The sequence below is a fragment of the Myotis myotis genome, unplaced genomic scaffold, assembly GCF_014108235.1.
Source record: "Myotis myotis isolate mMyoMyo1 unplaced genomic scaffold, mMyoMyo1.p scaffold_m19_p_2, whole genome shotgun sequence".
Classification (NCBI taxonomy): domain Eukaryota; kingdom Metazoa; phylum Chordata; class Mammalia; order Chiroptera; family Vespertilionidae; genus Myotis; species Myotis myotis.
The window spans coordinates 113,639,036-113,665,804 of NW_023416324.1; the positions used below are offsets into that span (position 1 = coordinate 113,639,036).

The window sequence follows — 26,769 nt, forward strand, 5'->3', positions numbered from 1 at the left end:
TAATTATTCACATAGACTATCATAATATATTTATTGAAATCCTAATGTTGGATAATTATATTTTTCTCCACTTTTTGCTATCATATGTAATGCTACTGTGAACATTTATGTATATATATATATATATATATATATATATATATAGTGACACTGTATTTGAGTAGACCTATCTTTTGATATTAAAAAACACATTTGTCTTCAGGAGTAGAATTTTGTTCTTACCTGAAATGAAGCTCAGAAGATACAAACCTAGAGGGCCGTGCAGAGTTTCAAAGGGCTTGCCAAAAGCGTTGTACATGAAGAAGGCTGTCCCCACCATGGTTAAGACAATCAGGATCATGGAGAAGAGAATAACATTGACGTGGATGCTCACTGGGATTGCTTTGAGCAAATTGGGGAAAACTGAAGGTAAAACAAAGATTGGAAGGAATTTAATTAGCAGTTTTCTGTAAGTTTAATTTAAAAAATTAAATCCCTATATTCTTAACTTCAAAAATTACTAAAAATCCTTCAGATGAATACATTCTCACTAATTTACAAGGGATTTATAAAAAGATTTAAACATGGGATTATTTTATAGAACTCACCAGTAAAAACTAGCAAAGGAAAGATTTGAGGGAATTTATTTTCTGCTTTGGTCATATGTAATTACTTCAGTAAACAAGTGCTGGCTAATTTTTTTTGATTGATTAAGGTATTACATATGTGTCCTTATCCCCCCATTGCCCGCCCCTGGCTCATACCCTCTCCCCTCTGGTGTCTGTGTCCATTGGTTATGCTTATATGCAACAAGTGCTGGCTTTGTAACCAAAAACTGTACATAAGTTTGATGCACAAAATTTCTTTAAATTGATTTTTAGAGAGAAGAAAGAAGAGAGCGAGAGAGAGAGATCAGTTGCCTCCCACACATGTCCCCACCAAGGATCGAACTCACAACCTTTTGATGTACAGTATGACGCTCCTACCAATTGAGCCACATTGATGACATTTCTCAGTCATCATCAATATTTTGACATTTTCATCAAAATGACATTTTCAGTTTGGGAATCTCTGGGAGAGTTCAAATAGCAGGTTTTTATATTTCCTTTACCAACTTTAAAGACTAGGATATTTGCAGTCAACTTCAATATTGTGATGTAGCACAAGCTGTGGGAAAATAATTTCTGGTGGTACAAGAAATATTTTCCATTTGGAAACAGACCAAGTTTATTTCTAGATTTTGTGTTCAGGGTAAGTTTTTCTTGTTTTCAAAAGAAATGAAATGCTTTGTAAATGTAGGGTTTCTCTTATCTGGTGAGACATCAGCATGCTTAACATCAGCAAAGCTGACATAACCAGTCTGGGGAAGTCTATTTCAGTCTATGTTAGTTTCCTGAACATTTATCAAGTGTGTAATTTATTTATTGAGCTACTACTACGTGCCAAGCATTCTTCTAGGTGCTGGAAATATAACCATCAAACAAGACAGACAAAGTCCCTGTTGTGGAGCTTATGACCTAATTAGAGGCCTGATGCATGAAATTTGTGCAAGAGTAGGCCTTCCTTCTCCCGGCTGCTGGCACCGGCTTCCCTCTGGCACACGGAACCCAAGCTTCCCTCACAGCCCAGGCTTCGTCTGGAAGGATGTCTGGTCTAATTAGCATATTATGCTTTTACTATTATAGATGGGAGTAGATGGACAATTAACAAGTAAACACACAAATATGATACCTTATTGCCAAAGATGGCCACCATCAATTCCTTTCCTTCTTTTACACACACATAACTTCCCCTTCAAGAGGTAGAATTTATTCTTCAGTTCCCTTGAACCTGGGCTGGCTTGTGACTGAGCACCTGAATCTGACAGCAGGGGACCTCTGCCAGTTGCACACCTAGCCTATGAGAGAACCAGCAGTTCCCACTGCTTTCCTTTTGGAGGCTTGCGCTGCCCACCACTCAGGAGGTCCAGGCTACTTTGCTGGAGAGAGAGGCCCCTGGAGGCATAGGAGGAAAGAGTGTTGGACATCTACCCCAGCAAAGTCTCCAGATGATGTCAACCCCAGCTGCTATTTAACTGCAACAGTAGGAGACACTCAATCAAGAACTGTCCAACTGAACTAATAAACTTGTTTTAAGCCCTGACCTTAAATGATAGAATGATACACATTTTTTCCAAGTAGTGCCAGGGGGTTATTTTGCAGTGATAACAATAAGACACTTTCCATTGGTGATAATGTTATGGGGAAATATAACAGGGTAATGATATTGGCAGTGATTGAGTGAGTGATGGGGGTGGTCAGGAAAGTAACACCTGGGCTGACACCTGAGTGTTGAAAGGAAGTGGCTGTGCAGAGATCTTGGAAAGAGCATTCCAGGGAAAAGGAACACAGGGGTGACAGTGAGCCTGGTGAAAGAGGGAGATGGAAGTGAGATTGCTTTGCTGAGCTCAGATTGCTGCCCCTGCTAGGTCCTGATCTATTGATCATGGGAAGGAGTCTGCTTTTAATTCTAAATTCATTTGGAAGCCACTGGAGGGTTTTAGGTAGGAGAGTGACACAATCTCCTCAATGGTGTAATTGCCTTCTCCCTTACCCCAGACTCATCAAGCCTATTTGACATCTCCACTTGGGGGTCTTAAACACGACTCAAACTTAAAACATCTAAAACAGAACTCTTGCATCATTTCTCACTCCCATGCACAAACCTGATCCTTCTACTTCCATCTCAGTTAATAGCATCGCCATTTATTCAGTTGCTTGGGCCAAACACCCAGGAGTAATCCACTGTTGACTTGGTTTATGCTAGCAGTTACCAAACACCTGCTTTCTCCTACCTCCCTGCCTGTAAAAGAGGTGGTAACCTCTTCATCTCTGATAAGATAGCTGGGTGAAGCCTCTCTGAAAATCGAGGGTTGTAACCACCTTGAAACAAACACAGAAAGAAGTTGCACTGATTTACTCCTGGAAAGAAAAGCCAGAAGCTAAAATAAATTATGTGCAGCATTTTAGTTCTTATGAAGTCTCTTAAAATTCCATGGCAGAAAACCTGGCAAAGATAACACACACACAAAAAAAACCCCAAAAACCTACAGACCAATATTCCTGATGAATACACATGCAAAAATCCTAACCAAAATACTAGCTAATCAAATACAACAGTACATCCAAAAAATAATAGATCATGATCAAATGGGATTCATTTCAGGGGCACAAGGGTGGTTCAACATTCCCAAATCAATCAACGCAATACACCACATTAACAAAAGAAAGGATAAAAATTATATGATCTTGTCAATAGATGCAGAAAAAGCATTTGCTAAGATACAACATCCATTTATGATTAAAGTCTCAATAACATAGGAATAGGAGGAAAGTACCTCAACTTAATAAAGGTCATCTATAATAATAAAAGTGTAATATGCTAATTAGACCAGACGTCCTTCCAGATGTCCTTCAGAAGAAGCTACAGGGGTGGGGGCCGAGGCCTCTAGTATATGACAAACCCTCAGCCAATATCATACTCAATGGTGAAAAACTGAAAACTTTTCCCCTAAGATCAGGAACAAGACGAGGATGTACTCTCTCACCACTCTTATTCAACATAATACTGGAAGTACTAGCCAGAGCAATAATGCAAGAGAAAGAAATAAAAGGCATCCAAATAGGGAAGGGATAAGTCAAAGTGTCACTTTTTGTAGATGACATGATGCTGTATATAGAAAACCCTAAAGAGTCTACCAAAAAACAACTGGAAACAATAAACAAATACAGTCAAGTTGCAGGATACAAAATCAGTGTGCAAGAATCCATTTCCTTCCTGTATACCAACAACAAAACTTCAGAAAAAGGAATGAAGAAAGCAATTCCTTTTGCAATTGCAACCAAAAGAATAAAATACCTAGGAATAAACTTAACAAAGAATGTGAAAGACCTATATACTGAAAATTACAAAACATTATTAAAAGAGATTGAAAAAAACACAACGAAATGGAAAAATATCCCATGTTCATGGATTGGAAAAATCAACATAGTTAAAATGGCCATTTTACCCAAAGCAATACACAGATGTAATGCAATCCCCATAAAAATCCCAATATAATTTTTTAAAGAAATAGAACAAGAAATCATCAGATTTGTATGGAACTGCAAAAGACCCAGAATAGCCAAATCAATCCTGGAAAAAAAAAAATAAAAAACAAGGCTGGAGGTATCACGCTACCTGACTTCAAAATATACTACAGAGCGATGATAATCAAAGCAGCATGGTATTGACAGAGAAACAGACACACAAATCAATGGAACAGAACAGAGAGCCCAACTATAAAACCACACATATTTGGACAGACAACTTTTGACAAAGGAACCAGAAATGCACATTGGAGTAAAGATAGTCTCTTCAGTAAATGGTGCTGGGAAAACTGGAAAACCACATGCAAATGAATAAAACTGGATTGCAGTTTGTCCCATGTACAAAAATTAATTCAAAATGGATCAAAGACTTAGACATAAGACCCAAAGCTATAGGTCACATAGAAAAAAATATAGGTACCAAATTTATGAACCTGGGTGGTAGAGAACATTTTATGGACTTGACCCCAAAGGCAAGAGAGGTAAAGGCAAAAATAAATGAATGGGACTATAACAAACTAAAAAGCTTCTGCACAGCAAAAGAAATGGACAATAAAACAAACAGGCAGCCAACCGGATGGGAGATGGTATTTGCAAACAGTAGCTTCAACAAAGATTTAATTTCCAAAATATATAAAGAACTCATAAAACCCAACATCAAACAAATAAAAAATCCAATCAAAAAAAGGACCTGAAAATACACCTCTCCCAAGAAGACATACAAAAAGCCAACAGATATATGAAAAGATGTTTAACTTCACTGGCCATCAGGGAAATGCAAATTAAAACTACAATGAGATACCACCTTACACCAATTAGAGTGGCCGTTATCAACAAGACAAGCAACAACAAGTGTTGGAGAGGTTGTGGAGAAAAGGGAACCCTCATTCACTGATGATGGGAATGTAGACTGGTACAACCACTGTGGAAAGCAGTCTGGTGATTCCTCAAAAATTTAAAAATAGAACTACCATACAACCCAATAATCCCACTCCTGGGTATATACCCAAAAAACTAGAAAGCATTTATACGCAAAGACTTACGCACCCCTATGTTCACTGCAGCATTATTCACAGTGGCCAAGAGTTGGAAACAGCCAAAGTTCCCTATGATAGAGGACTGGATAAAGAAGATGTGGTATATATCCTCAATGGAGTACTACACGGCCATAAGAAACTATGAAATAGCATCATTTACAACAACCTTGAGAACATTATGCGAAGTGAAAAAAGTCAAACAGAGAAACCTAAGAAGTATATGATTTAACTCATATCCTATAGAATAAAGAGCTAATATGTTAATTAGACTGGACGGCAGAACAACCTTCAGGAAGGACCAGTGGGTGGGGGATGGGGCCAGAGAGCCTGTGCTGCCAGGCCAGCCATGGTGGTCCCGGCGCTGCCCCTTCTGCAGAGGTGTGGGAGAGGGGACAGCATGGTCCCGGCACCTCTGCAAAAGTGGGATGGAGCGTGACCATGGTGCCTCAACCTCCCATGGCCCCTCCCCCAGCCAGCCCAGCCCCTGATCGCCCCTCCCCCACCTGTGGGCTGGGGTGGAGTCAGAACAAAGGAGCAGCAAGTCTGGCTTCTGGTTGAGTGGCGCTCTCCCCCCTGCCTCCTACCCCCCAAATCCTCCCTCAGCCAGAAGCCAGGCTCATGGCTGGTGAGCGCAGTGGTAAAGGAGCAAGGGGTCCTGGACCGTGAGAGCCCCGAACTGTGAGAGGGATGTCTGAGTGCCGGTTTAGGCCCAACCCCCAGGGGGGATTGGGCCTAAGCCAGCAGGCAGACATCCCCTGAGGGGTCCTGGACTGTGAGAGGGCAGAGGCCAGGCTGAGGGACCCCCCCCCCCCCCGCCATCACGAATTTTGTGCACTGGGCCTCTAGTGTGGAATATAAAACTGAAACTTATGTACACAAATAGCAATGTGGTGGTTGCCAGGGCGAGGCGGGTGGGGGAAGAAAGGGGTCCTAATATGAGGTGACAGGAGAAAATTTGACTTTGGGTGGTGGGCACATGGTCCTATATACAGATTTTGTAAATTAATAATCCACACATGTAACCTATATATTCATGTAGACCAGTGATGGCGAACCTTTTGAGCTCGGCATGTCAGCATTTTGAAAAACCCTAACTTAACTCTGGTGCCATGTCACATATAGAAATTTTTTGATATTTGCAACCATAGTAAAACAAAGACATATTTTTGATATTTATTTTATATATTTAAATGCCATTTAACAAAGAAAAATCAACCAAAAAAATGAGTTCGCGTGTAACCTCTGACATGCGTGTCATAGGTTCACCATCACTGATGTAGACTAATGTCAGCCCAGTAAAATTTAAAATAATGGAAAAAAATTCCCATGGTGGTGAGAAAGTCCCCAAGCAGGTTCAAGCCCTCTCTGCATGTTATACTCATGTTTTATTAGGTGTCCTGATCTGATGAAAATTCCCTGAGTCTGTGGTGACCATCTAGAACTCTGGTAAAAACCTTCCATTTTCCAAATATCATTCTAGCTGCTGAGTAGTGAGTATAAGTGGAGAGGGGAGACCTGGGGGTGGCCATATACTAGTACAGTGGCCATAGACAGGACCTGGCCTGAGGGAGTAGGAGCAGAAGTGGTGAGAGGTTGTCAGATTTGGAATATATTTTGGAGATAGAAGACAGGACTTGTTGAAAGAGTGGACTGAAGGGTAACTCCTGGATTTTTGGCCCAAGCAACTGAATAAATGGCAATGCTATTAACTGAGATGGAAGTAGAAGGATCAGGTTTGTGCATGGGAGTGAGAAATGATGCAAGAGTTCTGTTTTAGATGTTTTAAGTTTGAGTCGTGTTTAAGACCCCCAAGTGGAGATGTCAAGTAGGATTGATGAGTCTGGAGGTACAGGGAAAAGGCAGGAGTATGTAACAGGTGGAACGGGGGTATAAAACTCAAGGAGACAGTCTCTCTCCAGAGCCAACCTTGCACTTGCAGAGCCTGAGAGTGAAGGTCTCCCTAAATTTTATGTCCTAGCTGCCTCAGTGGCCTCACCTTGGCCCTGGTCCTGGTATTTGAAGCCATGGAAAGGTTATCACCTATGGAGAAGCTATAGTTACAGGAAAGAAAGGCTGAGAAGGAGCATTAAAATGCACATATTCCGAGCTGACCAATTTTTATTTCCAGGAGTTTATCTTATGGATATTTTTGCACACTAATAAAATATTGCAAACATCTTCATTGTAGTGCTTTTTTTGGTAAAAACAAAGTATTAGAAATAACTTATATGTCTATCAATATGGCATCCATACAATGGAATATAGCAGAGAGGGTATAGCTTAGGGGTAGAGCATTTGACTGCATACAATGGAATATAAGTTAATGATTACAAACAATGAAGCAAATCTATAAGAACAGCTATGGAATTATCACCAAATGTGATGTTAGATGAAAAAATGAAACAAACAAACGAAGAGAAATGTATATCATTTAAGGATAAGCCAAACAGGAATGTATATAATAACGAATAATTATTTAAGTACTTTGCTTATCTGTTTAATTCTCTTAACAACCCCATAAAATATGTGCTATTATTAGTCCCACTTCCCATAGAAAAAAACTGAGGCTCAGAGGTGATTAACATGCCCGAGATGTTTACTTAGTAAAATCAAACTTCTTCAAAGAACAACATTCTTAGTAAGTGTCAGAATAGAGATTTGAATTCATGTCCTCACTCTTAACCACCAGGCTTCATCGGGCTGAGGGATCGATCCTCCCTCCAGTGCATGAATTTTCATGCACCAGGCCTCTAGTATTAAATCATATTACATAACTATTATTGATTCTGTTAATGGTATCATTGTTGTGTTTTTAAAAGTCCTTATCAATTAAAAATGATATGGATAGCCTTGACCGGTTTGGCTCAGTGGATAGAGCATCAGGCTGTGGACTGAAAGGTCCCAGGTTCGATTTCAGTCGAAGGAATGTACTGTGGTTGAAGGCTCGATCCCCAGTAGGGGGTGTGTAGGAGGCAGCTGATCAATGTTTCTCTCTCATCGATGTTTCTAACTCTCTATCCCTCTCCCTTCCTTTCTGTAAAAAGTCATTAAAAATATATTTTTAAAAAATGATATGGATAAATGGAGAGAAGAGAGAGAGAAAAGAAGAGGAGAGAAAGAGAGAGAGCTCTGTTGGGAAGGATGCAGTAGTGTAGTGTGGGTGTTCCAGCTCATAGTGCTGAACTCCTGCTGTCAGTGACCACAGCATCCACTCTGTCCATGTCTTGGGGGTGTAGAGGAGCCAGCTCATCTCGTGCTACAACTGCCTGCACTCTGGAGCTTCCAGCTGTTGAACACCTGCTTTCTTCTACCTCCCGCCTGTAAAAGAGGTGGTAGCCTCTTCATCTCCGATAAGATAGCTGGGTGAAGCCTCTCTGAAAATCGAGGGTTGTAACCACTTTGAAATAAACACCGAAAGAAGTTGCACTGATTTGACTCCTGGAAAGAAAAGCCAGAAGCTAAAATAAATTATGTGCAGCATTTTAATTCTTATGAAGTCTCTTAAAATCCCCACGGTGGTGAGAAAGTCCCCCAGCAGGTTCAAGTCCTCCCTGCATGTTATACTTATCGTTTTATCAGGTGTCCTGTTCTGATGAAAATTCCCCGAGTCTGTGGGGGCATCTAGAACTCTGGTAACAGACCTCCATTTTCCAGCCAACACTAATGTGTCTTTTCCTTGGTTGAAGCTGAGAGCAAATAAATATTTGGAGGTGTCACATTGATGGCATTAAAGATTGTGTATCTAGAAGGTAGACTTTTTTGGCCTTCTCATTCTTTTAGGTTTAGGATTACAATACAGAAAAATGATTTCAGCATTTTGATCTGTGGAGGGGCTGTCGTTAATCCAGCAAGTCACTTCTGCCTCTAGAAATTCTCCAGAAATTACTTGATTTACTTTGACAAGTGCAATGGAGTTATTTCTTAAAATGGGTGGCTGATGTCACATTATTAGCACGGGATTGGGCTGCATGTTCAGAATCAATCTTTCATTCTCTTACCAATGGCTTCCTCCATTTTGTCCATGAGTCAATGTTCCTTAAGCCACCCCAAGCCCCTAATTGCCCTTCTTTTCTGTCCATTATTTCATCACCAAACTTCTTCAAAGAGCAATACACAAGTAGCAATAAGAAGAATAAAAATAACAGGCAATAATTATTTAGCACTTTTTATGTTCCAGGTAATGTGTGTGTATATATATATATATATATATATATATATATATATATATATATATTACATAAGTCAACACATTACATTCTTACAACATTATAAGGAAGTTACTATTTTATCTTTAATTTATAGACTTTTAAAAACTAAGACACCGAGAAGTTGAGTAGCTTGCCCAAAGTCACACAGTATCATTGATGTCTTTGCTTTTATTTTTTTCCATTTTTAAGATTAAAGTAACATTAACACATTAAAAATCCTCCCTTTCTGGTATATAGTTCTGTAAATTTTGACAAACTCATACAGTTGTGTAACCACCACCACAAAGAAGATATAGAACAATCCCACTTTTCCAAATACTTCCCTTTTCCCCTTTGTAGTCAATTCATCTTCTCTTCCCCCCACTCCACCGCCCCCCCCCCCGCCCCCCAGCTCCTGTGACATTATAAGAAACTGCTGCCCTGGCTGGTTAGTTTGGCTAAGTGGATAGAGTGTTGGCCTGCAGACCAAAGGGTCCGAGGTTCCATCCTGTCAAGGGCACGTACCTCGGTTGCAGGCTCCTCCCCTGGCAACCAATCGATGTGTTTCTCTCACATCGATGTTACTCTCTGTCTTTCCCTCTCTCTTCCACTCTCTCTAAAAGTCAGTGGAAAAATATTCTTGGGTGAGAATTTTTTAAAAACCACCTATCTAGTAAAGTCATTTTTTGAAAAAATAAAAAAGAAACTGCCTAGTGTTTTCTAAAGTGGCTGAACCACTTCACCTTCCCACCAACAATGGATGAGTCCCCAGTTGTTCCTCATTCTTGCTGGCACTCGGCAGGTTTTCAAAAATTGTAGTCATTTAATAGATGTGTAGTCTGTCACATTGTAGTTTATTTGCATTTGCCAAATGGCTAATGTTGTTGAACATCTTTTTTTGTGAGTTTCTTTGCCTTCTATATACCTTTCTTTGATGAAATGTCTGTTCATGTCTTTTGTGCATTTTTATTGGACTGTATTACTATTATAATTGAGTTTTGAGCATCCTTTATGCATTTTCGGCCCCTTATCAGATAAGGAACTCACAATATTTTCTCCAAGTCTTAGCTTGTCTGTTCATTCTCTTATCAGTGTCTTTTGAAGAACAGTTCTTATTTTTATGAATTCTAGTTTATCAATTTTTTCTTTTATGTATCATGTTTTACATGTCAAATATAAGCAGTCTTTGCCTAATACAATGCCACAGTTATTTTCTCCTATGTATTTTTCTAGAAGTTTTTTAGTTTTAGGTTTACATTTAAGTCTATGATCCATTTGAGTATTTTTTTTAATTGTTATAGTACTTAGAAAGCTGAACATAGACTTAACATAAGACCCACAATACCATTTCTAGGTATTTCCTAAAGGAATTAAGAACACATGCCTACACAAAACTCTGAATGCAGATGTTTAAAGTGGCTTTATTCATACTTACCAAAAACTGGAAACAGCCTGAGCTGTGGCCCATCCATATGGTAAAATACTGCTCAGTAATAAAAAGGACCAGACTATTGGTGACACATCAACATGGAAGGCTCAGAACTGCGTTTTGAGGTGAAAGAAACTCAAAAGGCTGCATATTGTATGATGCTATATATGTGACATTCTGGAAGAAGCAAATGGTAAGGACAGAAGGTGAGGAAAAGAAATGACCACGAGGCCAAGAGCCAAACACCCCAGGGTTCTAGTCTACTGTGGGACCTTCAGCAGGTTGATGGGTCTATTTTCCTCTCTGTAAAGTGAGAGGGCCCCAGAGGACAAACTGAGGAAGTACCAAGTATTTGAAATCTGAGAAGGTTCATATTATACTTCTCTTCTAACTCCAAGAATTCCCTAAACCTTGATTTGAAACCTTATCTGAATAAAAGACTAATTCCACCTTTCTCTCAGATTTGTGAGGATTCAATGACATTAGTGTAGGAAGTACCTAGCACATAGTAAGTGCCCAGCCAAGGTTCAATATGGCCCATTCCACTACTGGTCATGATCTCACCTCCTCCTCTCCTCCGCACCATCAGTTTTCCCCTCTACTGGATCCATCCCATCAGCACGTTATTTTCTCATCTTAAAAACACACCTCACTTAAGTCCTCCTCTAGCTCTTGAACCCACCGCACTGATCTGACATTTCCCAGGCAATAGTGAGCTTCCAACAGCCCAGTCCAAAGGTCCGTTCTTCATCCTCATCTTGCCTTGTCTACGTTTGACACAGCGGCTCACTCCTTCCTCCAGGAAAAGTTTTCTTCCCCTGGTTCCAGACACTACACTGTCCCAGTTTTGTTGCCACCTCACCAGCTGCTGTCTCGATCTATTTGTTGGTTCATCTTCATCTGAGTCATTTAGGGGCTGACTCAGTTGTCATATGTTTTCTCTTCTGCGTCTTCACTCGCTCACTTGGTGCTTTATCCGGTATGATAGGTTTTCCTAGAAGCACTCTCAAATGAATTATTTCCAGTCCAGACTTTCCCCTGAATCCCACATCTGCATGCCGTCCAATTCTTATGGAACATCTTGACGGGCGTATTGAACGGGCACTTCAGTGTGTCCCAAACTGAACCCATATTCTTCCTTTAGGTTTCTGTACCTCAGTTGCTGACAGTTCCATTCTTCCTGGCATTATCCTTGATTCTTCTCTTACTCTCACATTTCATGTGCAGCCCATCCCAGAAACCTTTTGGCGCTGCATTCAGAGTTTGGTCACTTCTCACCATCTCACTGTTCCATCCTGGTGTGAGCCACCATCATGTCTCACTTGGGTGACTGCAAGAGGTCCCCAACTGATCTCCCTGATTTCACCCCTCCTACCTACAACCTGCTGTCAACCCAGCAGCCAGAGGGATTTTTTTAAAAAGTGTATTGGTTTAGTTCTGGCCAGTGTTCTCAGTGCTTAGAGCATGCACCGAGGGGTCACAGGTTCAATCTCAGGCAAGGCCACGTACCTGGTTTGCAGGTTTGATCCCTGGCCCTGGTCGAGGCGCATGCAGGAGGCAACCGGATGATGCCTCACATTGATATTTCTCTCTCTTTCTCTCCCTCCTCCCTTCCATTCTCTCTAAAAAGCAATGGAGTGTTCACGCCGTTTCATCTGTGAGCACTTGTTGTGCTGCCTGGCACTCAGTATTCAGAGTCCACAACCAACACTATGTCTCAGCTGCCCCTCCCCAGATCAGAGACACTTCAGGGTCTAAAGGCCTGACATTGGATTCAGACCTATGAGTGAGTCCCAGTGGCGGAAACAGAGAAAACAAGAGCAAAGTCCAGCCAGCATGGCTCAGTGGTTGAGCATTGACCTATGAACCAGGAGGTCATGGTTTGATTTCCGGTCAGGGTTGCAGCCGAACCCCAGTAGGGGGCATGCAGGAGGCAGCCAATCAATGATTCTCTATCTTCATTGATGTTTCTACCTTTCTCACTCCCTTCCTCTCTGAAATAAATAAAAATATGTTTAAAAAATAATAATAAAATAAATAAAAAGCAATGGAGCCCTAGCCTGGTTGGCTCAGGGGATAGAGCATCGGCCTGTGGACAAAAGGACCTCGAGTTTGATTCCAGGTCAAGGGCATGTACCTCATTCAGTTGCAGGCTCCTCTCCTGCCTGGGCCCTGGTGCAGGAGGCAACCAATCGATGTATTTCTCTCACATCAATATTTCTCTGTGTCTTTCTCTCTCTCTTCCACTCTCCCTAAAAATCAATGGAAAAATAACCTCAGGTGAGGATTAAAAAATAATAAAAAGCAATGAAAAAAAATACCCTTGGGTGAGGATTAACAACAACAAAAGTCTTGGTTTATATCAATCCCCTCCAATGGACTCTAATCTCACCCAGAGGATAAATGAAATCATTACAATGGCCGAGAAAGGATACATGACTGGAATCCTTACAGACTCTAACTTCCTCTGCTACTGGTTTCCTTGCTCAGTGTGCTCCAACCACTGTTGTCCTGACTGCACTTAAGACATGCCAGGAATACTCCCACCTTTGGGCCTCTGCACTTCCTGTGCCTGTATATTTCTCCAGATATCCTCCTGGCTTGCTGTCACCTCCATGTCTTTATTTAAATGTCACTTCCTCAGGGAAACCTTCTTTAACTATCTTATGTAAAGTTGCAACCCCCCCTCCCCCCATGTCCAGTTACCTCCCCACTCCCAAACCCATTTCCTCACTTTTATTTTTCTACACAGCAAATATTACCACTGACAAATGCTATATTTTTATTTATTTGTTTATTTTTGTTCACCCCTGGTATGAGGCAATTGTGTTGGTCTGTTTTTTTCACTGCTGTGCTCCTCGTACCTAGGGATGCCTGGCACAGTGAGATCAGTATTTCTCAGCATTGTTTTTATTGTTGCTCTCCACCCCGGGAGTCTTTTAGACACTTCTCCTAATTACTCTCCCCCATCACATTTTTAACACCACAGATATATTGTATATTGGTTTCTGTATTGTGTTTATATCTGTTTTAAATACATATACAATTTTTAAAGTGTCAGGTGTGTTTTTTCCTACAAGAACCAATTTTCACCCCTGTAGGGGATACTTGCTGCTGTTAAAAATGCATAACAACCCTGGCTGGTGTGGCTCAGCGATTAAAGCATTGGCCAGTGCACCAAAGGATCAGCGGTTCAAATCCCAGTCAAGGGCACGTACCTGGGTTGCAGGTTCGATCCCTTGCCTGATTGGGGTGTGTGTGGGAGGCAACTGGTCTATATGTCTCTCTCACATTGATGTTTCTCTCCCTCTCTACCCACTCCTTCCCTCCCTTTTATTCTCTCTAGAAAAATAAAATAAAATAAAAAAGCAATGAAAAAAATATCCTTGGGTTAGAATTTTTTTAAGAAGCATGGAGTAGCTGTTGGACACTCATATGGGGGATGGGTCATTTTGCTTGGAGTAGGACGCAGGAATGGAGTCTGAGGTGGTTAGCAGGTCTCGGTTTCTTGATGGGAGCCACTGGTTCAGACTGAAGGAAATTAGTGTCACACTGGAGAGGAGGGAAGAAAGAAGAGGAGCCAATAGTCCAGTTAGCGACATGGGCCAGAGCAGAAGTTGAGGGGATTGGCAGTGTTAAGTGTGATGGGAAGTTCTGGTTAAGAAACAGAATTTGTCCACTGAGTCAGGAAGTCACTGATGGCCCTCATGTAAGCTGTTTCTTGGGGCTACTGATAACAGCTGGATTGAACAAGTTTTCAGAAAGAATCTGGGGCCTTGGAGGCAAAATGAAATAGTTGCCAGAGAAGGTGATAGAACCCAGAAGGGTTTTCTGTTTGTTTGTTTTCTTTTGTTTTTAGCAGTTGGAAGACCTCATTGGCAACTGGAATGAAATTTTAAATCTCTTTATTTAAATAAAAACTTTAGTCCAACATACTTGGGTGATTGTCAACATGTTCTATGGAAACTGACTGCTTTTTAATAATAGGTTTAAAGTTTGGGGTTTGGGAAAAGAATTCATCTCAAACCTGAACGTGACCAAGCTCTTTTGTTAGCAGGGCCAGAAGGGATTTGCTCCTCACCTTGTTTCCATTAGTTTGTCCAAAGCTCAAACTGTTTACAGAGAAATTTTCCTTTTTAATGCACAAGAGAACAACAATGAAATGGATATTAAGACAGAAATTTCACCCACAATCCTACCAACATAAAAGTAAGATTTTCCTTTATTTTTGTTCCTTTCAAATCTTTGTCCATCTTAATATTTATATCCTATATTACTATAATCAAAATGCAGTTTTGGGGTCACATTCTGTTCTTTTTACTAAGAATATAAGCATTTTCCACATTTTAAATATTGTCTTCAAAACTATCATTAAGTAACTATATGACCTTCCATGAAACTAGTATTAGACAAACTGTTGTCTTCTACAGTTTCAGAATTATAGCTAATGCTTCCATGAACACCTTCAAGCACATACCTTTTTATTTTTTATTATAGGGATGGATGATGGATGGGGATAACCTTTATAAATGAATTCTCATTTATAAAGTAATCTTGGGTCAGAGTGCCTTCTAAAATTATATGTAAATATTAACTTAAAGAACATTAATTATATTTTATTAATACATATTAAACTCCATTGTTTCAACCTTGGTTCATAGCTCAGTTCGTCCTCTGTGAAATCTGGACAGCAGAGATTTCTGATACGATATCTCGTCAGAAACAGAAGCTAGAAGAAACTAATCATTAGCTTCACTCTCCTAATAGCAAGGGTGCCAAGTCACAGGCGGGAGCGGGGAAAAGGCAATTTACATTGCGTAGGTCGCTCAGCACGCAGAGAAAGGCTGCCATGCTCTCATCACTCCAGTGTGCTACTATGAAACTGAACTAAGTCATAAGCTAATGACGTGGAGTGAAAACTCGGTTCCCAGGATGCTCCCTATAGTTTACCCTTCACAGTCCTTTACTGGGGACTGTATTCTTTGAGCTGGGCCCTCTGCCTCTGCACCGCCATTCTCCTGGTCAGAGGGTGACTCCTCAGCCTCTGATCTGTGGTCCCCCAATTCTGAAAAGCCTTTTCCAGTCTTCATTTTCTGTCCCTTGTCAAATATTCCAAACTTCCCCCACTCTTAAGTACATATCCCATCCCCATCTCTATTTCCCTTAGTCTTATATGCCTGGCTTACGCAAGGCTTAAAAATCTTTAGTGAACTGAAGTCTTTCATTTCACAGAACAAACACAGGCTATCAGGGGAATTCCCTCAGCTTTTCAGTTCCCATTGCCATCCACCCACTCCTTCTCTTTGGTCCATGTCCAACCTTTCCTCTATTCTTAGTGAATTTTTTTACTCTTGTCCAAGGTGTGGCCTTCTACCTGTACTTTAAGACCCACCCTTTTCCACCTTCACAGGGCGCTTTCTAGACATGTTACCTAACTTTCCTATCTATCTTCAGCCTTTTCCTCTAGTGCTCTATCCCCTCAGCATAGAATCATGCTCAAGGCTCAAGTCCCCCCCCCCCTGTAAACACACACACACACACACACACACACACACACACACACACACTCACACACATATGCACACGCACACACACATACACCAAGCCTGGCCTTAGGGTTCATCTAGCTACTACCTGACCTCAGTGGGTGATTGTAAAGTGCAGCCAGGGATGTGGACCACTGATATAACGGTTAGGTCTCATGAACCCTTTGCACCATCTGGCCAGATGTAAAATGCAGGTAGCACCATCTCAGAATGAAGGCAGTCTCTGATAAGGATGTCGGCAATGGAGCAGAAGGTTCTTCCTAGATTAAAGCCATAATGTAGCTTTTGAGGCCGTTTTCCTTCTCAACTTGCCCTTCTTCACATAAAAGGTGTGTAAAAAAAGAAGTCACATTTGGCTCCTTAGTGCTCTGCTATTCATTTTCTTGAAAGGGAATAAGTAGGAAGATTTCTTTCTTCTTACAGAAACGTTCTTGATGTGACTTTCCCCTCAGCCGACCTGCAGCCAGTCATTATGAAAATCCAGTGAAAGCCATTCTTTGTCACCCGCTCAATGCATTCATCTCCTTTACTATCACCTTAACCTCATGCCCAGGTACAGAGCAGGCTTCTGGTGGCTGCATGGTCAGGGAGAATGAAACCCAGGACCCAGCACTTAAAAGGGGGAGACCTGGTGGCATTTAAAATACAATTTTCTCAGTACCTCCCCTGAATTCCTCTCAGCTGAAAGGCATGTACCTGACTCAAGCCTCTTTGGAGGCAGCCCCATCAGTGAGTCTTAATCACCCATGGTGGCTTAGGGACGGCAGCTGCTTTGGCACATAGGTACCTCTGATAACAGAACCCCTTTAACTGCTCCTAATCCACAGGGTATGATTATGTCGGGGAAATAACTCCCAAGAATGGCTTTGCCATAGTTATAACTTGCTGGGAACGAGCGAAACCTGAATCCTGCATGAATTAGTCTGCAGACACAGTTCACTGTTAGGTCTATCACACCAGCAATAAAAGTGTGTCATACCACAACCAGTCTGGGTGTTCAGCTGCATGACTAGATGAAAGGCAAGTTTGTCATTGTTTAATATAAATTAGCTTTGTTTTTAAAAAAGTGCCTTCAACTTTATAAATTCCTGATATATGTGACAGTAAAAATGAGTTTTTGGTGTGTGTTTTTTAAACGAGATTTTAATTTATGCTCTAATTCTCCACTAGCTCTTAATGAATGTTTTTGGAAATTTTGAAAGTGAATACAATGCGATGTGTCTGCTTTTCTTTTTGTCCCTGCCTGTATTTTGAAACTGCTCCTATCACCCCAGGAAAGACTGTACCATTTGGGATTGCTATGATGAAATAATTGTTGTAGTCAAAGAAATAATTTGAAGATCGTACCATGAAGATTTGGGTTGATAGTGATTCTAAGTCAGCTCACCACATAGGCAGTCAGATACCTCTGCCATCAATATTAACAGTCAACATCATGGTAATATGCTTACAAAACCCAAAGATTAGAAATAAGTGTGTGACCTGCTCAACATAGATTATTAAACAGGCTTGGTTTGGCTATTTTACCTTCAAAAAAAAAGGTCAAAGATGGGGCTTAGACATCAGGGTCCATGGAAATATGAATAGAAGAGGCAATGAATGAACCCGGGTCTGAAGGCCAAGGGCCATCACATGGCTATTTGAGAACTCGTGCTTGTGAAGTCACAGCATCATCTTTTAAATGGATGGTGAAATCGAAGGCTATTCTTACATTTTCTTCATCTCTGTGTCCGTTTTGCGCATTGTAAGGAGACCAATGTGTCAGAAGACTAGCACAGTCTATCCTGTGCATCTGAATTTCAGTCCCAGGTCTGCTCCTACTAGCTCTGTGACAGGGAAATTTTTGTGATCTGAGTTTCCAGTGTCTGCATTTGTTTAAGAGGAATAGTATCACACCTCCATGGAAGGGCTAGAAATAATATATGCAAGAGGCTTGGCACCTCTGAAGTACCAAATAAATGGGCAGCTGAAATAAGTATTCTTTTTGGGGGGTTGTCTGAAAGTCCTTGGTGAAGAGGAGTCACCCTCAGAAATTAGAGGAGAAAGCAGAGCAGCAAATTGTGAAGAGAATTTTGGAGTCATTCTCCAACCGGCAAGGCTCACACACCAGGGCCAAGTTCCAGAGGTCCCACTTAGGACCTGCCATGCAGTTCCAGAGGCAACTCACTCAGCCTCTGCTTCCTCTCTCAGGTGAGCACAGGCCACAACTTTACTGGCTGTCAGGGTGAAGGGTAATGGAACCATTCAGCCACTCTGTGCCCTTTGATTGGTGACTTCAACCATTTACATTTAGAGTGATTATTGATGCACAAGGACATACTACTGCCATCTTTTCCTCTGATTTCTGGTGTTTTGAAGTGGAGGATAATTTAAAAGGAAAAACGGTGTGTGCACATATATGCACACATGCAATTCTCAAGGCTGATTCTGTCGAATTGTTTTCTGGTAAGGATATTGGAGGTAGTTGTTAGGGAGGAGGGAGAAACAAATGTTCTCTTCTTGGACTATACAAGGAGAACCAGAAGTTTCTTTCCTCAAAAGCACTTTCTCCATATTCCTCACCAATTCAAGGATAATTGCTGCTCTAATTCCTCCTTTGAAGAAAGAATACTCTTGAAGTATTATACACAACTAGAGGCCTGATGCACGAAATTTGTGCAAGAGTAGACCTTCCTTCCCCCAGCTGCCAGCACCGGCTTCCTTCTGGCACCCGGGACCCAGGCTTCCCTCGCAGCCCCAGCATCGTCCAGAAGCACATCAGGTCTAATTAGCATGTTATGCTTTTATTATTATAGACCAGTGGCCCAGTGCATGAAATTCATGCACATTGAAAGGGAATTAATTAGAGGAACGTACTTTGGACTCACTATCTAGTATCAATAATATGTGAGCGTGAGACAGTCCATGGTTCTGAAATTCAATGACATGAATTTTAGCTATTACTTTGCCAAATAAATGAAATTTACAGATATCATTTAAAAGAGCATTCAGCTTAATATTAAAAACTCTGGCTACCAAGTCATGTCTGTTTTCAACTTTTTGCCAGCATTGTAAATTGTTTGCAATATCTGCCCATTTGTGGTTGCATGTCATGGTTATGAATAAATCAGCTTTGCCATACTTCGTTACAATTGCCATAGCATCCTGATATCGCTGCTGCATATTTCTGGGACTACCCTCAAAAGATTATGGAAGTATTATCATTTTACCAATCAGCACATTGTCATTTTCAGATCTAGATTTGAGATAATCCATCAAACCACTATATTTTTCAACTCTCAACTTAGATTGGTTTGCTTTGGTGAAATTTATCCAGTTGGCCTCCATTTTTTTTAATATGAATCCATGATAAACTGTTGAGTTAATTTTCCTGCATTTAAAATAGGATTGAACATGTCCTGCACAGAGAGATGAAATCCATAATACTGCATTTGTGTGACTCGTGTCCTTACATTTTGTCTAGTATTATTGTCGATTACACTGTTGTCTCTGAGTCTTAATGCAATATCTGTTCCCCAGCCTTTTTCACCATGTGGGAAAAGAATAGGATATGTCATTGCATCTAATGTAGGAAACAGGATATTGCTTTGTTTCATTTTAGTGGCATTTGGATTATTGGGATCTGGTTTACAATGAATGAGCAAGTCCCTTTCAAAAGGAGGTTCTCCATCTTCGTTTCTGAATATGACAGCAACCTCAGTTACACAGGCTACCTGGGTCACTGTTACGATCATATTTAATTGCCATTGTTACTTCTGTGGGAGCAATACCTTTTGCTACTGCTTCAGATTTGGCTTCCTTTTTTACCTCATGTAGCATCTTTTATGATTTTGTTAATTCATTTATTTCATGCATGAGGTTGTTGATGTTGATCATGAGTCTTTCTGAGCAGCCCTCGTTTTCTGGCATTGCTAATCTTTTACTTGTAGCTTCGGCTGTATCCAAAATATAGAGTAGAGCAAACTTCCAAGAAACACCATCCAAAGGATGTAAAGTTCCAGTACGGTGATAAACTTGTCCGTGTATTCTAAAACAGTATGGCCCATATCCTGATGGCGATGCAATACTTGCACCCATGGAAGCAAAAGCAAAAGAACTATTTATGGAACGAATATTTGCCAAGAAATTTTTCCTGTCCGAATCTTCGTTTTTCGTTAACCTTTGTAAATATGCCAGGTAATCTGGAAAATGTATATTATTTGGACAGACTTTCCCTTTGCTACAACATCGAGTAAATTTCCCATTGGATGGTTTTTCATCAGAGAAATTTAGTGATAAGCAAAATTCACATTTAACAGTCATTCCACCACAACTATGTTTGAGAATTGCATCCTCATGTACTCCATTTTTGCTGATAAGGCACCGCATTCTGTCACAGGTGCCTCCTTCTTTCAAGATCAAACGCACGTTGCTCTTCAGACATTTTCTGTTGATAATGCCAGCATCTTTTGGCTGCGGAGCTATGTTGTATCAACAGTTGTCCTTTAGACATAGTTTCAACTCTCTACTGTCACGGTCTGAGATGCAGGTGAATGAGAGTCCTGGCTGTCAGGCCGCTGTGAGCTGTCTGGCCAAAGGGTGATTCTAGCTGATTCTGTGGGGGTGGAACTTCCTCCTCCCTGCTGTCAGTTTCCACAGCTGTGATGAGGAAGCTGGGGTGACAGAGGGAGCCACACTTTTCAAGCTGCCCTCTCTCTCTTGCTCTGCTCTATGTCCACCGGCCTCCTGCTCTGCCAAGTCCTCCAAACCTCCCACTCTCCTGCTCTGCTCTCTGCCAGCAAAGGTCCTGGGAGCCTGCAGGCATGGCTAGGCATGGCTGGCCTCGCCTCCTGGGGCGCATGACACCTGCATATGCAAATTAACCCACCATCTTTGTCAGGTTAATTTGCGTACTCACTCCTGATTGGCTGGTGAGCATAGCAGAGGGATGGTCAATTTACATGTTTCTCTTTTATGATATAGGATGGTCATTCCTAACTTCTTGCCATTTTCAGCTTAACATGTCAGATTCAGGAAAGAGGATTTTTCAGTGAGGATGGAAGAGGAATTTCTAGAAAAAAAATGGAAGAAGAAAAAAAAGGAGGTAGTAAAAGATCAGCCTCTCACTATTTTTTAATCTTCCTTTTTTGCTTTCTCAATAGCACCATCTAAATTGAGTGTTTGTGGCTACTACTGCTCTCTGGAACCAATTAGTGTATCTCCCTAGTTTTCCAAAGCTTCTCATCCATTTTCTCCTTTTTTAACCTGCAATTTTTTACACAAACAGTTAAAGGTTATTATGGGAGGAAGAAGGGGGAAAGAAACATTCACTGGTAATGAAATTCATTTAGGTCCTGACAAGTGGTAGGTATTTCAGAATACTTTAAGAACTATTAGCTTTGAGGACCAAAGGGCAAAGGCGCACAAAACCACCACTTCCAATGATGGGCTAAAGTCTGCCAATGAAGGCTTTGTGAGGTAGAGACTAGAAGGGTCATAAAGTTTTAAAGCTGGAAGGACCTTTCCTAGGGTGCCAGTCCCACATTATACAGGTCATTGAGAGTTTGAACTTTACACTAGTGCTTCTTAAACAATACTCTCTTCTATTCTACTAATCACTTTTTTTTTCCAATGGAAGGAAAACAAAAATCTCCATTTGCTGGACTGTTTTTTAAAAAATATTTTTATTGATTTCAGAGAGGAAGGGAGAGGGAAAGAGAGATAGAAACATCAGTGATGAGAGAGAATCAATTGGCTGCCTCCTGCAAGCCCCACACTGGGGATTGAGCCTGCAACCTGGGCATGCGCCCCCCGATAAGGAATTGAACTGTGACCTCTTGGTTCCTAGGTCAATCCTCAACCACTGAGCCATGTCTGTGGGCTGCTGGCCTGTTTTGATGGGTGAGTGAGACTAAACATTAGGGCCTGGAGCTAAAAGGCAGGAGGACCCATGTAGGTTAGGTGAAATGATGCAAGCCGCTTCCTTTCCCCACTCATCCCACCAGGTAGTCTTAACAGGTGAACTCCATAGGCTTCCGTTCCACCCCCACAAGCCTGCTTCCACCAGGCCACACACTAAGGAAGGGAGGAGAGACAGGTACTATTATTAGAAGAAGGTACATCAAAGACCTTTGCAGCTCTGTGTGGTTTGGCAAGGTAATGGGGAGGGTGCAGGCGGGTTAGCAGGAGACAGCAATCATACTGCGGAGACCATGGCAACAGAGTGGCAGAGATCCAGAATCCCAACTCTTCTGCCCCAAATATGTTTGAGAAGCCACCTGCTTGTTCATAGAAGTAGTCTCAACATTCCCTCTGCAGTCTGGAACATATGCTTATTTGGTAAGGAAACTCTGCTTAAAATATGAAAATCTAAGCCTCTGTTAAGCTTTCTACAAAATTTCAATCATTAAATTAAAATGCTTTGTATGACTGAAGTAGCAAGCTGTGATACATGATTGGTTAAATTTTATTTTTCACAACCCCCCCCCCAAAAAAAAAAGATTCCATATGTTTTACCAGCTCATTGAACTTTCTTGGCAATGAACAGATTGGCGTATCTAGGAATGATTGATACCATGTGATTCTTGGGTATCATATTTTGATAATGCTCTGCAGTGTTTCAAATCACCAAAGCAGAAACCTACCCACACACACTGAACACAAAACTGGCAGTTTTTGTCTTGATGGCATATTTAGAGTTTAAAATCATCATTAAAAATTTACAGGTGACATATCAGGAAAAATTAAGCCCACCACTTGTGTTGCCTTGAAAGGAAAACAGTTCTTCATTATAACGAATGAAATTGCATGTTAGGCATGAGTGCTGGTGACCTCTAGAAAATGAACCACTCACCCATAAATGGATGAGAACTGGCCAGAGTAAATGAGGCATAAGTTTTCCCAACATAGCTGTGCATGCTGGCAGGGAATATTCTTGTTATAATTAAAAGAGATAAGAGTAGTCAATAGGACCATTTAATAAGAACAAAAATGACAACATTGCCTAACTATTTTTCTGGCCTAGTCTTCATCCTCATGTTATATCATATATCTGGGTTTTAAAAGTTACACATACATTGCACATAAAAATAACACACATAATCTTGTAGAGAAACAAGCAAAAATTCATTTAAAATATGGACACCTTCAATGCCCAATGAATTGAGAGCAAATCTCCATCTAGATTTGACTCTCCAGCATGACAGCTATTAGCCACATCAAAATGGCTAGTGAACACTTGAACTATGGCTGGTCTGAGTTGAGATGTTTGTGTGTACAACGTGCACACCACACTTCCAAGACTTAGCACCAAACAAAAGTAAAATAGTTCACTTCTTTTTTAACAGTTAAATTGATAGTATTCTGGACATCTTGGGTTACAGAAAATGTGTCATTAAAATTTATTTCACTTGTTTCCTTTTACTATTTTTTCTACTATGGCTACTAGAACATTTGAAATTACATATGTGGCTTGTATTACATTTCTGTTGGCCAATGCTGATCTAAATGAAAAGTTTGGTAAACAAGGCAGCATTCAGCAATCCAACAAAACTGAAATATACATGCATATCAACTGGTGATAACATGACCACGAAGAAAACTGGCCATAAAGTTACTGATACTTTGATGAGTACCTTTTCCACTCTGGCTACACTGGAAAGTTTCTGAAAATCCAGATGTTTGCTTAATAACTTTCTAAAAGGAAAAGGAGAAAGAGGAAAGTTCTGGGAAATGAGGTATACTCTATATTTAAATTGAATTCGAAGAAACAAAAGAATCATCCACTCTGAGCTTTTTGGCAGCCCTGGATTTTGCTCTAAGAAAGCTATTATTGAGAAGACAGGGTTGGGCTCTGATTCTTTAATGTGATCAGGGCTATATTTTCCTATCAGGAAGAATATCAGAGAGCTCTTTCCCTTCAAGGGAATGTTATGGAACACCCTAGACAGGGTGCTGGCATTTTGAACGGGAAACTGTGGACCAAGAAGCTCTATTGCACTGAGAGTGTAAACTGGGTGTGTCCTGAGGCACATTGATTAGGAATTTTTTAACACTCAGAGAGGGTGTTTATTTAAATGAGCATTATGCCTTTTAGGGAGTCTATTGGATCTATTTATTCTACAGTTTTCCCAACTTTCTCTCATGTTCCATTGAAAAGGATACTTTTCTGCTTAGACAGAAAAAGTTATACTGTAAGTACACTTCACTGGGCCTCAGAAATTAATGGGGTGTTAACGAGTCTGGGATAGTATATGGAAAGGGTTGTCACCACAGAACAAACAAGCAAATATAACATTTTCTTCACTAGGCTGGGGGAAAATAAGGGATTAATACAACTCTGTGAGCTAGGGGAGGGTATTGTTTAAGCCCACCAGCTCTGAGTCCTCACAGAAAGCAAAGGGAGGGATGCCTGATTGGACCAACTTTATCTGAGACAAGACAAGCACAGAATACAGCCATAACAGCCTGCCATTGAATCACAGAGAAATGTGGCTGAGTGAGGGTTAAATGGGACAAAATGTGCATAGTGCTTAGTATCTAATAAGCATTCAGGAAACATTGTTTTTGAAACATTTCTCTGTAGAAAATGCAGACTCCAGGAACCTCATTGTATGCTCCCTGCTTTTTGTCTAAAGTCATCTGTGAGAAGCTTTACTCCTGCTTTAAGCTGCCAGCAACTCATGGTTAATCACCTCACTCCTTTTTTTAATTTATTTTGTAATACGTTGCAAATCATGTGGCATTCTGCTTTGTTCTCTGCCATCCCCCCGCCCCCTCAAAGAAAGCTAAGCAACTCTAACAGCTCCATTACCTTGATAAGCTGAAGCCATTCAGTAAAAAGAGTTGGTATCCACTTCATAAAATCTAGTGTATAGTAATGTCTTGAAAAGCTGAAGACTAATCCTTGGGGAATCGCTGGCACCCTATGAAAATTCCTATCACTTATGAACTCGCTATGTGAGAGGAAGGTTGGTGGCCAATGACTGCTGAGAAGATGTAAGGAGTGTTGCAGAGATATGAATAGATCAGCTCTGAAGTTTCATTAGACACTGCACATGTTAATAATAAATTCAATTAGTCTAGCCTCTAACTATGCTGGTGAAAAAAATACCCAGACAAAATAATAATTCACTCTCAATGCCTCATTGGCAACCTCCTTTCCTGAGGAGTGATTTATGCACTAATTTACTGGTTGTGTCTTCATAGGATTGTTCCAAACCAGCTCTTTTGAAATAATAATTTCTACATGTGTGTTGTGAAAGATATAACAAATGATTTCTTATTAATTTTCATTTAATGAGTTGCCTATTCACATGGTAATTTTTAAGAAGTTCTCTTCTTAAGATAAACAGGTTATAAATATTGAGGATAACACTTCCATTTCACAAAAATTGTGAGAGGAAATCTGTCTCACATTCTCTACTTGATTTGAAAGTCAATCACGTGAAAACTTTCTATACTAAATAGGCAACTATTTCTCTCCTAGTTAGTACAGCTGATTGCTTTAAATTTTTATAGCCAAGTGATTCCAAATTGGTTTTAAAAAGTATTCATGAGCAGGAGAGGACCTTGCAAGGATAAAGGGAAGTGGACAGGAAACAGAGTCCTGAGTGGGGTAGAAAGCAGCGAGGCTTGATTAAGGAGCCACAGCACTGGCTGACCCTTTTTTAAAGAACAAAATGAAAATCATTTCTAAGCCCCTCCCTTTTTAACAAGACCCCATAATTTCTTATGTAAATATTAATATTCAATAAAAATTTTTTCTTTGCAAAAAGTTTAACACTATAGCCATTCATTAACTATATGTTGTCATGATAAAAATAGCAGGGATGAAATAATCAATAAAATTAACACAAAATAAAAACTAGGGAGAAGAGATTACTCAGAAGAGTCTTAGGTATTTCAAGTGGTTCATACCTGTATAAAAAGTCCTGCAATAGACAGGACAAGGCTCTTAAAAATGATTTCCTGCATCCTTGGAGGAGCGTGCCTAAGATATTAAAAAAAACAAAATGCAGTTGCTACTTACATGAGAACCGAAAGGGCCGCGCTCCTAGTCCACACTGCCTCACACCCTCTCCATGAAAGAGCCCGTACTGCATCTCCCCCATGAACTTGTCCAGCTCCTGCCCCGAGGCGTTAACCAGCAGAGCCCCTGTTTTGCAGAGGAAGGTGGCTTTGATCCACAGCGGTGTCCCCAGGGCTGTCACAACTCCAAGGGCGCACACGAAGCTTAATACCCCCGCCATGCAAAAAATGACTTTCTTCTGTTGGTTTGGCATAATGAGAAGAGGACTTTGTGAGGGTGAAGTTCAAAAATAAGACCTTTGTGAGTGATGAGAAGCGACTCGACTGTCCCTTTGACTGCATTGATTATAGAAGCTGAACAGACGGAACGCAGCTGAAGAGGAGCTTTGTCGCCAGGGGCTGCGGTCAGGTGAAATGTCAGCAGAAGGCCATAGAAGGCTTCTTCAGCACACTTAC

At 40.7% G+C, this 26,769-nt stretch overlaps 1 protein-coding gene across 2 annotated transcripts in view; it reads right to left on the reverse strand.

The window, feature by feature from the left end:
• The window catches only part of CLRN1 (clarin 1), a 38,719-nt gene extending 12,152 nt beyond the window's left edge, over positions 1-26,567 (reverse strand). Inside the window, exons 1-8 of one of the 2 annotated variants that reach the window (XM_036347247.1) lie at positions 26,308-26,567; positions 23,138-23,154; positions 14,616-14,630; positions 10,925-10,973; positions 10,858-10,884; positions 8,407-8,440; positions 5,966-5,985; positions 211-402 (exon numbers count right to left, since the gene is read on the reverse strand). In XM_036347247.1, the coding sequence (XP_036203140.1) occupies positions 270-402; positions 5,966-5,985; positions 8,407-8,440; positions 10,858-10,884; positions 10,925-10,973; positions 14,616-14,630; positions 23,138-23,154; positions 26,308-26,567 (555 nt within the window). In that variant the 3' untranslated portion in view covers positions 211-269. Of the gene's footprint in view, positions 1-210; positions 403-5,965; positions 5,986-8,406; positions 8,441-10,857; positions 10,885-10,924; positions 10,974-14,615; positions 14,631-23,137; positions 23,155-26,307 lie in introns of those variants that run through there. The other variant, XM_036347246.1, reaches the window with a different exon arrangement.
• Positions 26,568-26,769: the final 202 nt, after the last annotated feature.